Source organism: Triturus cristatus, chromosome 12 (assembly GCF_964204655.1).
Source record: "Triturus cristatus chromosome 12, aTriCri1.1, whole genome shotgun sequence".
Classification (NCBI taxonomy): Eukaryota; Metazoa; Chordata; class Amphibia; order Caudata; family Salamandridae; genus Triturus; species Triturus cristatus.
This window is the reverse complement of record NC_140595.1, coordinates 541289532-541302348: the sequence shown is the minus strand read 5'-3', so window position 1 is coordinate 541302348 and position 12817 is coordinate 541289532. Positions and strand designations below refer to the sequence as shown.

The window sequence follows — 12817 nt, the reverse complement described above, 5'->3', positions numbered from 1 at the left end:
TGGCTATCAGTTTTTGATTTTATAAGAGTTGCCAGAGGTGGTGGTAGGTGACAGATGGAATGTGGATGTTCATTAACCATGACGTCAAACTCCAAATACAGCAGATGGTACTTTACGCCAGAAGACAGAACAACTGGTAATTTGTTTTTTCTTTAAGAGTTAATAATGATAACCCAATAATTTATGTTGCATTCATTATATATCATTTAGGCAGCAAAAAAAGAAGAAAACTACTAATTGATTGCTGTTGAATTTTTTTTTTACACCACATTAAATAAGGTGTTGAGGTCACCACTTTCACCACAGGGCTATTCTGGACAAATAGGGAGTGGGTACATATGCTGAAAGGAGAAGTTTTGTGACAGGTGTTGTAATACTGTCATACCCTGAAAGTATCATTCTATAACAGAATCTAAAAGAGACATAACAAATCTAATAAACATGTGACCTCGAACAATGCAAATGTCAGTCAGACAGCTTCCTCTTGTGGTTTACCCGGTTAAATAAAAGGGCAGGCTAGTTTCCAACAGTAATCATGCAAATAGTCTGAATCCCTGGAACAGTATTTCTCTGTTGTGTAACATTAGAATCATGCACGCATCAGAAAATATCAGACCATCAATTCACAGCTGAACCTGCTAAGGCACACAAGATCAAGGAATAAGAAATTAATTAATCTTCTTCTGAATCAAACTGGATCAGATCGGTTTTTGGAATAGGTGCTTTTATGGAAGATTCCATCCCAGGCAGAATGGTTCGTCTCCTAGCAGCTGTTTCTATTTTCTGTACAAGTTCAACATCCCACTTATGCGTCACAAAGCTAACTACCATCCCAAGGTGTTTACTTCCCACACGGCCAACCCTTCCTGTGCGGTGAATATAATCATGCAGTGTTGGTGGGAAATCGTAATTTATCACAAGCTCAACCCGCGTACTGTCCAGCCCTCTAGAAGCTATATCAGTGCAGACCAACACATCAGTCAATCCTTTCTGGAAAGAGTTGAAAATGCCAGTTCGCCTTTCAGCAGGCATTTGCCCTTGTAGCCTTAAATGTTTGACGCGGTGGTCATCAAGTACGTACCCCAGCCAGTTGACCGTTTTGGAGTTATTACAGAAGACCAGCACACCTGCTCCAGGCTCTTGTTTCTTTAAAATTTCCAGGAGTTCTGTCAATTTATCTGCACCTTTCACTTTTAAAAACTTCTGTTTAACGTGGGGCATGAGAAAGTGCAATCTTTTACTTTTGATGGTGGTAATGGTGCCAAGATCAGTGAACTGTCCTAGCAGTTCACCCACTCCTTTGGGGAAAGTTGCTCCAATGACCACCAGCTGGGCTTTACCCTCCAGGCCAGTAGTATCAGTCTGCACTGTGGATATGTTCACCTGAAGCAGGATCTCTTCAACCAAGTCTTTGAAGCTCTCATCACACAGTGTGTCAGCCTCATCAAGGACCAAGAATCTCAGGCCACGTAGGGTAATTAAATCCTTCCGGAGAGCTTTGCATAGTGCACCTGGGGTGGCCACTAGTATATCAGCGGGGCCTGATAAGGTCTTCTTCACCCTGCCCATGCCCCTGCCTCCACCAACCGATTTAACTTTAAACCGAAAGGGTCGGGAAAGGGAAGTGGCTACACTGTACACTTGGTCTGCAAGCTCTCTGGAGGGGACCACCACCAGCGACCGTGGGCCATCGTCCATCCGTAGTCGGCGCATTAAGGGTGTATTGGTGCTATGCAAAACGTTTGCTCGTAGTGTACCCAAGAGTCGCGAGTCCCAAGTCCTCTCGTGGTTCTCGGTCCGCTCTAAACAGTGCTGAAGTCCTTGAACCTCCTTTTGTTCGTCTGTTGGCCATGCATCAGGACCTCCTTCTTTCTCGTGCCCGAGAGAGCCCTTAGCCCTTACAGCCTCGGTTCTTCGGGTGGGTATGCTCAGACCCTCTTGTCCTGAGGTTCCCGAGGTATCGTCACTAAGCAGCCTGAGCAGAATCGGCAACAAGTAGCAGAGGGTCTTGCCGCTGCCAGTCTCTGCAGCGCAGAGTACGTTGTTGCCTCCCAGGAGTCTGGGGATGGTCTGGCGCTGGACCCCGGTGGGATGCTGGAAGCCTTGGTCGTTGAGGAGCTGTATTAGTGCCGGGCTGACCCCCAGCTCCTCGAAGCCGACAACCGGCGCTCTACTCTCTTCGGACTGTGGCAAACTGGGTACGTCCTCTGTGGTGTTGTTGACTGTGAAGTAATCCCCATAAGAGAGACGGTGCTTCCAGCCTTTAGACACCAGGTGTGGAGGGGGGCCCAGGCGACTGAAGGTGTGCCCGGTGTGCTGGTTCAGCTCTGGCCGTCGGCTACTGATGAGGAGGCGACCGGGAAGGGAGGACAGAACAGGGCGCACAGAGTGCCGCTTTTTGGAGCCAGAGCCCAAAGCCCGCTCTCTGCGGAGCTGCATACGACGAGGAATCCGGATTACTGCCGGCCCGGCTGAACTGCATTGCCGACTGCATGGTGTTGCGCCAGCCCACAGCAAGGAATTTAAGAGCACCGGGAGGCGCTCTCGTAATAGTAGCAACACGGCCGCCATAAAATGACAGTAACATGCATTGACGGTGTACAGACGAGTGCGAACAGATGGCTGTCACCATGTGGGCAAGTAAAGAAAGTGAAATAGTGTTCTAGACGTGGGGAAATTTGAAATAGAAGACGGACTAGCTCGCTATGGAGTACAAAATAGAAGTATGCCGAAAACAAATAATTGTCGATAGTAGGTCATGGTTTCCCTCGTCATAGAGGGCACAAAGTAAAATAAGTTTATTTTTACATATTTGAAATAAACATAATCACCGAATATTTATATATGAAGCTCGAAAGAACATAAATGTTTAAAAGACTGGTCATGTTACAGTACTTTAAACTTTTAACATTTTGAGGAGCAGAATTACGATAACCCGTTTTAGAATTCCCAACTGAAGGATATAAGTGTTACTCTTGGAATGAAATCCTCAAAGTAATATGAACGGCACTGTTGCAAGATGGCGGATTTCGCTCAGGCACTGGAAGACCTGTTCTGAAATACCGGCTTTATGGCGAGCAATGATGAGGTCACAAATCCTCGCACTGGGTTGACAGCACTGTCGTCTCTGTACCCACATGTAAGTACTGGTGGGACTTACTTGTCGTGGAGTTTCACTAGTCCTTTGCAGTATTTGGCTCTTTCGGCAAGAGACGAGATCAGAAGCACAGCGAGGCGGGTGAGAAGGGCTGGACGAGACTCTCTTTTTTAACTTGCTTGATCTACATATGTATACTACCTCCATTTGGGAGTAAGGTCCCCTTTTGCAATGTTTCCAACCTAAACACTGCCACAAACAATATTTTCCCTGCCCGTGTTTTATTTACTTTTTTTTTAACAAAAAAGCTGACTGTATTTCTTTTAGGGACTCTGAACAGGATTGACAAGTTTTGTATCACCTTATGTGTAACATTGTCATGTCTTAAATTTGACTCTCTGGGTTACGTTGATACAGACTTCAGCTGGTGTAATTATTTGGTTAATTTGGGGGGCATAATGTATGTCACAGGCACAGCACATACTGCCGAGAAGTGAGTCTTCAATAGGTGTACGTTCCAAGACGTCCACAGAGCCTTAAGTGTATAGCCCTCACTACCCTAACATCCGAACTTCAGAGGCTTTAACAAAGAGCTCTCTAATATCCACGTTGCCCAGTGAGTAGGAGGGCATAGTGAGTTGCATGCCTGCTGCTGAAGTATCTTTGATATTTATTTCACAAGCTAGATTGCAAGCAAGCCGACTGAAGCTTCCGTTTTTATGCGGCCAGAAACTTGATACCATAAATGTTGTAATAGTAACACATTATTTACTATACATAACGTTGGCAGGCTTGAGTATAAAGCACTAAATAAGAAACATTGCAATGCAATGGGTCTCGCATCCACACGAGTTTGAGCTATTGGCGTTGTAAATGACAATGCCTTTTATGTTTTGGGTTTTAAAACCTAAATAAAAGGCATTGTTATTTAGAATACTAATAGCTTAAATTCTCGCAAATGCGAACCCTATTGCATTGCAATAAAGGGCATTCTCGACCGCTTATAAGATTGTAAATATCAGAAAGAGATACCGGCCTGCGACGTTTTCACAATTGTGATAAATAGTGCAGTGAAGAAGATGTGCAAGTGTTGTAAATTACACAGATACAAAGTGTGAAGTGAGAGTTACATATGACTCGAGCTATAAACACTTACAAAGCCCTCCAACACCTTTCGCTCTGTGATTACACTATTGCAGCTCAGGAGGAAGAGCACGGGGGCTGTTTCCTGCCCTCTCTGTGATTTGAGTGCAGTGTGGCATTGCGTAATGTCATTGCTATCTTTGGCCTAATAAAAAACACTCCAGCTTTAGTAGAGCCCTGCCTTCACCTCTTGGTGCAGGGTGGGCTATGCTTTATGGCACGCATGAAGGGAGGGGTGGTCTTGGCTGCAGCTCTGGCCTCGTACAGTGCCCCTGCTATTACTAGTGAGTGAGAGGCGCTGAGGTGGTGGTGGTATTGGTATTGGTTGTGAACTAAACACACACAAACACACTGAAGGTGACTCCAAGACTGTGCTGCACAAACCAGGGACCAGCAACAAATATCTCAGGGGACGAACACGTTAAAAGAATGTGCAGCGCTCTGGCATGGTGGCTCGCTCCCCAACTATGCACTGGCACGACCCCAATTTTTGAGAGCTGAGTGAGGCGATTGGCCGACCTCACGTTACACGGTGCATGTCAAACTTACTTTCCACTGACGTTTTATGGGATCACAGCAACTAACTTATGCTTTAGACTCAATCGGAAATTCTGATCCTTCGTTTCTTCTCACAAAATGAGCAGATATAATGTATGCTACAATGTGAACTTTGCAGTCTCTCACCTAACCTCGTTGATTTTACAGGGGTCTATCAATCGCCCTCCCCATGATGCACAACAGTGCCACTCTCATCACCTTTTAACTGGCAGTGTGGTGCACTGGCCGATACTCTGAAAACACTGCGTGCACTAGGAAAGGGTGGAACAGCTTAAAAATTGTTTCCAGGGGCTCCCTCTGGAAAACTGCTAGGCCGTCCAGACTACTAAACTTTCCCATCCTGCTGCCAACTCAGCCCGAAGTTGTGCCTCAGGTTCACACACCGTGGGGGCTTCCAGGTGCCTCTGCCTCTCCTCGCTTACCCCAGGACAGCAGCAGAGAGTGTGTGTCCCGTGGCTCCGCTGCCCTTCCCGAAGCTATCTGCCGCCCGCTCCCGGACACGCTCCTCGGGCACCGCCATGTTGTGGTCCTCCCAACTCTCCCAGACTCACCTCGGCGATGGCCTTCCTGTAGCGGGTCACCGCCTGCTGGATGAGGCTGGAGACCTGTAGGTTGCCGTCCCCGCAGGGCACCACCACCTGGGTCCTCCTGAAGAACACTGTCACGGTCACTTTCATGCTGTTGCTGGCCGGCGCCGCTCCCTGGAGCAGAGCAGGGCCAGCATAGCGCCGCCTCCAGTAGCGGCTTACCAGGGCATGCACCCCAGGCACCCTGAAGCCGGAGCCAGGGAAGGAAAACAAGAGAGATCCGGGCAAAGTGTTGTAGCAGCGCGGCCAGATCCCACCCGTGTGCAGCCGCGACTCCTGCCGGCCTCCAGAGGCTACAGCCCTGGCTCCACACCTGGGAAAGATCGGCGAGGCCAGCCCTCTGCCATGCTCCTGCTCCGATGATGCTACTGCCCGGTCTTCTCCAGCCACCACCTGTTCAGCGTCTGCTGCCTGGGCACAAAGGGGAACACCAGCTGTGGAAGGCAGGCGAGTCAAGGAAAATATATATATCCTTTTACACAGGCTCCAGCAGCAGCACACAGGGGGAAGCCGCTAGACCGGTCTGTCTCCCCTCCATGGACGCTCAGAGCATTGCTGCTGTCTGCTCGCCGGAGACCCTATCAAGTTTCACTCTTTTCAAGGGAGCCTCCTCACGTCACTATTTTTCACCCCAGGGACAAAAATAGTGACATAGCTCTAAATATTAGAGCTATGTCTCCCCCCCCCAAAAAGTATTTGCAATGCAATAGGTCTCGCATTTAAATGCAAGACCTATGGCATTGCAAACAAGCGACCGCCATTGTCCTGGCTCAATAAAGAAAAAGTATGCATACCGTGTAACCACCAAGTAAAGGGGCCAGTAGCCATGGGAGAATACAAATGACAACATGGCCGTACTAAGGAGGGACTAACAAGCCTATTAAGGAATCAAACACCAGCATTTATGAATGACAAAGACTCAAGCCAATGAAAAATATGGACCGGGCTTCTCCTCCGTACTTTACCTACAACAGATCGCCAGAGCAGCACTTGCGCGCTGGCTCAGGCTCAACCTAAAAACAAGTTAATGATACATTTCCAATTTCTTAAACATAATTCCGACAGGTAACTGCCCCCTTTCAAAACCTTACAACCATTCCACCACGTATCCTTTAACACTAGCTTTCCAAATCACAGCACTCAGACTTTGGTGCCCATATTTATTATTGTTAAAGTGAACAAGACTGCATAGGGTTTGTTACTAAAAAGACAGGCTTTGCTTATGGCATCATGCATGCGAAGTTCATAGCTCTAAACGTTCCATCTTGGATAGTGTTAGCCAAGCTCTGTGCCCCTAGGCCCCATCTTGATATGTGGAAATATATTAAGTACTGGCAAAACAGCCCAGTGGGTTGAGCACTCACTGTTGAGATTTCTACTCTTTGGGAGACACATTTCCAAATCTCAGTCTTTTCTTTTTCAATAGAATAAGTACTATTATGTTGGGTAATAGAATATTCATAGTTTTTAGAAGTGGATGTGTTCTGTATTAAAAACGTTATTATTAATCAAGAAATTAGCATTGAAATAGAATAGCATTTTCAACTTTGTTACCTCCAAATGATTGGTGGTATAACTCCTGACAACAAAACTGGATGTTGCTTCTTTCATAGAAGAGATTAGTAAATTCCATATGTGAATATAGCTCAGCCAGTCCTGTTTTTAGGTCTCACCTACGCAGTGCGCATGCGCTGCATAGGAAAAAGACCTGTAGCAATTGCTTCGTTTTTTGTCCCAAAAACGTGAACGCGTTGCATTGCCTTCAATGGCAACACGTGCACGTTTGGCGATTCCCTTGCGGGAGCGAGCTTGACACCATATGTTTGTAATTAACTTGCAAACACATGGTGCCCGTGGCTCGCTCTCGCAAGGGAAACGCTTTGTGTGCTCAAGGGAATCAGGCACTGGCCCCCTCCTCTCTCCCCTCCCCCTGCTGCCAGCGCGATGCGCGCGCTCGCTTGTTTTGGTAGATGCAGCTGAAAGTATGCACCGTATTTCGAAACGATACTTGGACCGGAACAGATGGAATTGGAAGGGTTTGAGCACCTGCTTTCATTCCGCCACGTTCTTTAATGAACATGTCCATGTTATGCGCATTTAGGGTCAGGCCTTCTCGTGCCTTGCCGCAGAGGCCCGCTGGGTCTGTGCACCGACAGGGGAAGGAGGCGGCCTCTGGGTCTGCTGGGGGCACGACGGGCTGCTAGCAGCACGGAGGCCCCATAGTCCCTACCAAGGTGTGCAAGCGCCTTATGTGGGTGGGTGTAAAACAATCATTGGCATAGCCAATAGGTCTCTCCTTTGGGACCTTATAAGTGTTTAGCCATGCAACAGTTAATGTTGTTGCAGTAAGGATATTGTGCTGCATAACTAAATACTTATAAGGTCCCAAAGGCGAGAGCTATTGACTATGCCAATGCTTGTTTAATAGGGTCTTTCAGTTGTCCATAAAGTCTTCTTTGCTTTTATAGATTTTTATTTATATATATATATATCCAAATTACATCTGCTTCTTCTGGACAGCTAGCCCCGTGGAAAGTGGCGTACACACCAGCGAAGCAACCGGCAAATATTATCCAAATATATCCAAGTTAAGTGCGCTCTCAGGCAAGAAAACAGCACGACCAGCAAGTAGAGGTGACCAGGTTTAATTCATGACGCGTTTCGACTGCGTCCGCAGCCTTGCTCACATGAAGATCGTGCAACGTGGGATACCATTGCGACTAAGTACAATGGGCAGTAACAATAGAAACAGGACTGAACTAAGCAGCCATATTTGCATAGGTCACAGAAAGTAAATATTATATATACATAATATAACAAAATCAAATGATGAGCGTGACCTGTGGAACAAAATATACTAACTTACAACGACAGGGTTCGTTAGTATTGTGCGTACAGAAAAATAACAACGTTATTGGGCTACATGAATGAGATATCTCACGAGTGCTCAAATATATGTCGATCCAGCACTCGTGAGATATCTCATTCATGTAGCCCAATAACGTTGTTATTTTTCTGTACGCACAATACTAACGAACCCTGTCGTTGTAAGTTAGTATATTTTGTTCCACAGGTCACGCTCATCATTTGATTTTGTTATATTATGTATATATAATATTTACTTTCTGTGACCTATGCAAATATGGCTGCTTAGTTCAGTCCTGTTTCTATTGTTACTGCCCATTGTACTTAGTCGCAATGGTATCCCACGTTGCACGATCTTCATGTGAGCAAGGCTGCGGACGCAGTCGAAACGCGTCATGAATTAAACCTGGTCACCTCTACTTGCTGGTCGTGCTGTTTTCTTGCCTGAGAGCGCACTTAACTTGGATATATATGGATATATATATATATATATATATTAAATAAAATACTTATAACACTTTCTTATTATAACTTTTAAACATGCTGCTCTGGCTAAACACTTAGAAGGTCCCAAAGGCGAGAACCATTGGCTAAGCCATTGCTTGTTGTTGGATGCTACTAAATAGGTCTATACTAAAACCAAACAAAAGACTCATATTTTCAAGTTTACATATTTTTTATTGGTCTTGAAAAACCATATGAGGTACAGGGGTTGGTTAATGCTTGAAACACGCAATGTTTAACTGTTCAAATACAGAGACGTTGTTTTGGGCTGCTGAACGTCTAAGGCAGACGTTATGGTTAAATAAATGAAAAGTATTGTAGTAAAAATTTGCAGGCAGTTCTTAGATAGCGGTATATAACACGCTGTGTTATATAACAAGGGTTAAAATGTATGAGCTGCAGGTAGCATGGTGTCTCTATGACAAAAGCAGTAAGTAATCCACTAACCTCCGAATATAGAATATACATCAGTGATTTGCAGGTTACACGTTATGTTATCACCTCTATGCTATTTTTTGAGTCACACCGGTCATTAGAAAGAAAGCTTGCAGAGCTCTCATTCAAATGCAGTCTCCACCAGGGCTATTTTTGGGGTTATCATACTCTGGAAATTGCTGCGTACTCAAAGATCTCCGCAGCAGATGCCCTAAGCCCCAAACATATTATAAATGCAGCATGTCTATTATCCACCAAGTCTGCCAGAACAGATTTGCAGTCAGCTTTTAAAATGCGTAAGCAGCGAACTGCAGGTACAAGAATCGAACGAAGGATAGGTTTTCACGCCTGAAATAAAACAATTTGTGAGTACTGATGTAGAAACCCACCAATATTAAAACTGTGATTCAGATGTAAAATCGGAGGGCCTGAGCACACCAGTAACACTCACCACTCCTGACAGAAGCGGATGCCCACGAAGCCAGGTTCATAAGTACCATTGACTTCCATCTTTTCAAGTTTAACAGAGCGCCGTAAGTTAGCAACTAGAAACTGCACTCGTAGTAGAGGTTTCAGGAAGCAGGCGTTTCATCGGATCCGCCCGAGAAACTATAGCAAGGCGTCCATCTTGGAGATGTGTAATTTCTGTTGCTGAGAAGAAGAGATTCACAAAATACGACTTGTTTTGTACAACTTCTCATAGCACTTGTATCCCATTTTAAATATTTAAGCATGGTTTGAAACGTATTACCATATAATGAAAACTGGAATGTACTACTCTTGTACAAATTATCCACGTTTTAAAAACGTTTTTCAAACTATAAATTAAATTATTTATTATTGGACTTTTGTGAGTACAAGTACCATTTGTAAATATGAATAACACCACTTTAAAATGTTCTCTCAGTTTGAGACTTCCGTGTTTAGTTTACACCAGTAGTAATGTTCCCTTTTAACTAGAGATATAAGCGCAATTGCGACAAACATCTTGGAAGGGTGATGCTTGCTTTAGTTTGTCGTGAAACATTTACTGATATTAAAAGGATGTGTTGTGTGTATTTAACAAAATAGTGAGTAAACATGATTTCATGTTTTACTTTGGCAATTCATTTCGCAATGCCGTTGCAGTAATTCTATTTTGGAAAAAAACAAACGTTCTTTTCTTTTTGAAGACAGGAATTTTTACCTAGTGTGCCGGGTCGCCATATTTGCAAGCGTTTTTTTTTAGAACAGAGTAATGACAAATTCGTACAGCATGGTTAAATGTAATTGTCAGAAAAGCTGAATTCTCTGTAAACTTGTTCTGACTACATTAGTAACTATACTACACGTAGCTGCCAAATTTCAGATCACTAATATTTGACATTACCATTGTTTATGTGTGATATTTAATGCCTCGTGTGTGAAACTGAATTGCGATTAAAAGCATGAAAAAAATCCCTGTAAATATATAGATCAGAAATTACCCCACTTGGTGCCATATGAAGCTTTAGAAGTAAGTGCTACTTTTCGTAGGGTGACCAGAATTTTAAAACCAAAAACCGGGACATTTCCCAACAAGTATTGGCTACGCGGCCGTGGAAGTGACACTGCCGCATGAAAGTGATCGCGATCAAAGACAGATGGCGGCTGCGAGCGTGCACGCTCACGTGAACGTAAGCGCTAGGCCACCAAAAGCCTGTGGCAGCACTTTGAAAAACCCACACACTAAATTTCTCGCAGAGCAGCGCATGCGCTGGCTCAGCGAGACCTAAAAAACAAGCATGATAAAGGATTGAGTTGCGGCCAGTGCAACACGAGAGGCCTTTGGCGGCGGTCGCCATGAAAACTGACGTCTCGACTTGAGTCATTCTACATTTTGAATGTGGCCCGTCATTGGCCCGCTTTTAGCCGCAGGCACAGCACAGAGAAACATTGGTGCCAGGGCTCTGCCGCGTGACCCGAGCGGGGCACAAGTGGTGAGGTACACCCAGGGCCTCCAACACCGGCCTTTGATGTCTGCCGTTTTATCGACTGAGCTGATACGGGATGACACGCAAAGCAAATTACAGAACCTTTCGTAATGTGCAGTGTGCCGTACATAACGTAATTAAATACTTTAGATTTCACAGGAGTGTCTCCATCAGCTGGCCAATTAATCAATGTACTGGTACACTGCTTCTTCCCAGTGGCGATAGTTGCAAACCGGAAGTGTGCCAGAAATGTATTGAGGCCTAACAGCAGTGCAAGGTATAACTCGGACCGACCGTCAAGGGGGAGCAGGGAGTCTGGAAGCACATGCTTCAGAATATGAGTATAAACTGTGTGTCCTCAGAGGTGGGTATCTGCCATAGTCAACGATTACAGCACGTTAGGATCTAAAAGTGAACATGTTTTATCATAGAAAAATCTATGACTCAGTGAGCAAGAGGGAAACCACCAACTAGAGTAACTCCACCCTGAAAACTAATTTGCAAAAACGTACATTATTCTAGGAGGACCTCAGTGGAAACCATGAAGCTGATAGCAAATGTTGAGGATCAGCTTTACCAAACCGGTTTCAAGAAGGGATTCTTCTCACTCAACAGCTCACCTGATTGCTTTTTTCCAACAATTTAAAAGCTTGTCTCTTTTCTTGTCAAGCTTGATTCTGTTTTCGGGGCGTGGCTTGCCGGGCTGCGGAATGGCTGCTCCCTGAGAGACCTCCGCCGGCCGAGACATAATCCGCTCATAAATCCGGACGAATGTGGACTTGAACTTGCACCAGCTCCAATTCCCTTACGTCGGAACACCGGTGGCGTGTAGCGGTGACGTCTTTGGTCGAACTGCTGCGGCGGAACGAACACTACCGACCTGCGGTGGGAGGAGCGACTCGCTCGCAGCACGTCGTGGATCCCAGAGGCGGCCGGCGTGTGCGGCCGGGGTCGCGGCTCGGGCCTGTGAGCTGCGTTGTTGCGGAAGCTCGGAGGGGGCGTTGCTCTGGGACCGGGTGCGAGTCGGAGGCCTGAATATCAAACCTCGAGTCGCGCCGGATTCCTTCCAGGCGCTGATGGCGATATGAGCGGCGGGGGCGCGGTGCTGTGGACGGATGCACCGTTGAGGCCTACATCTTGCTAGCAGCTCCGGGGCGGACTGCCTGGGGCGAATTGGCGGCGATTCACCGATATGAGGTGAGCTACCGGACAGCGCTCCTGGAGCGTGAGACTGCTGCCGTGACACGGCTACTCACCAGGCACTGCGGGTGGAGAAGTTCCGGTATCGCATGAAGGACCGGTGGGACAGAGTGAGTGTTTCCCCATCAGGGGTGGCATAGAGGGCCTCTGTTGAAACTCGTGGGGAGGTTTGTAGCCCTTCCAGCCCCAGGCCATAATCTGCATACATCTGGTGGGAATTAAAGTTACCTGGTTCCTCCTTGAGTGGTCCCCACTGCCGGATTTTACTGGAGTGTAAACGGGGTTCCACGGGCCCACTGAGATACTCTGACCCTTCATTGTAGCGGGCCTCTCGACGGGTGGTGTTGAGGGTGCGGTGGTGCAGGAGGGGGAGCCGAGGCCCGCTGCGGTCTGGGACACCTGAACAAATTTGCGACATGGGCAAACAGGACGCGAAGCAGCCCAGACTCACTTTTGAGCAGTGGAAGTCGTCTAGA

The 12817-nt window shown here is 46.3% G+C and overlaps 2 protein-coding genes across 3 annotated transcripts in view; one reads left to right on the top strand and one right to left on the bottom strand.

Annotated features, from left to right (window-relative positions):
- Positions 1-231: 231 nt before the first annotated feature.
- On the bottom strand, positions 232-2571 carry DDX28 (DEAD-box helicase 28). Its single transcript, XM_085639552.1, has one exon. The coding sequence runs from the start codon at positions 2569-2571 to the stop codon at positions 673-675; it is 1899 nt and encodes a 632-aa protein (XP_085495678.1). The 3' UTR covers positions 232-672.
- Positions 2572-2677: 106 nt separating this feature from the next.
- The window catches only part of DUS2 (dihydrouridine synthase 2), a 571780-nt gene continuing 561640 nt past the window's right edge, over positions 2678-12817 (top strand). The window contains exon 1 of one of the 2 annotated variants that reach the window (XM_085639553.1): positions 2678-3139. In XM_085639553.1, the coding sequence (XP_085495679.1) occupies positions 3138-3139 (2 nt within the window). In that variant the 5' untranslated portion in view covers positions 2678-3137. Of the gene's footprint in view, positions 3239-12817 lie in introns of both variants that reach the window. The other variant, XM_085639554.1, reaches the window with a different exon arrangement.

Bases quoted from the DNA above. Each gene is read 5' to 3' on its own strand.
- DDX28 (XM_085639552.1), bottom strand. From the start codon at position 2,571: ATGGCGGCCGTGTTGCTACTATTACGAGAGCGCCTCCCGGTGCTCTTA.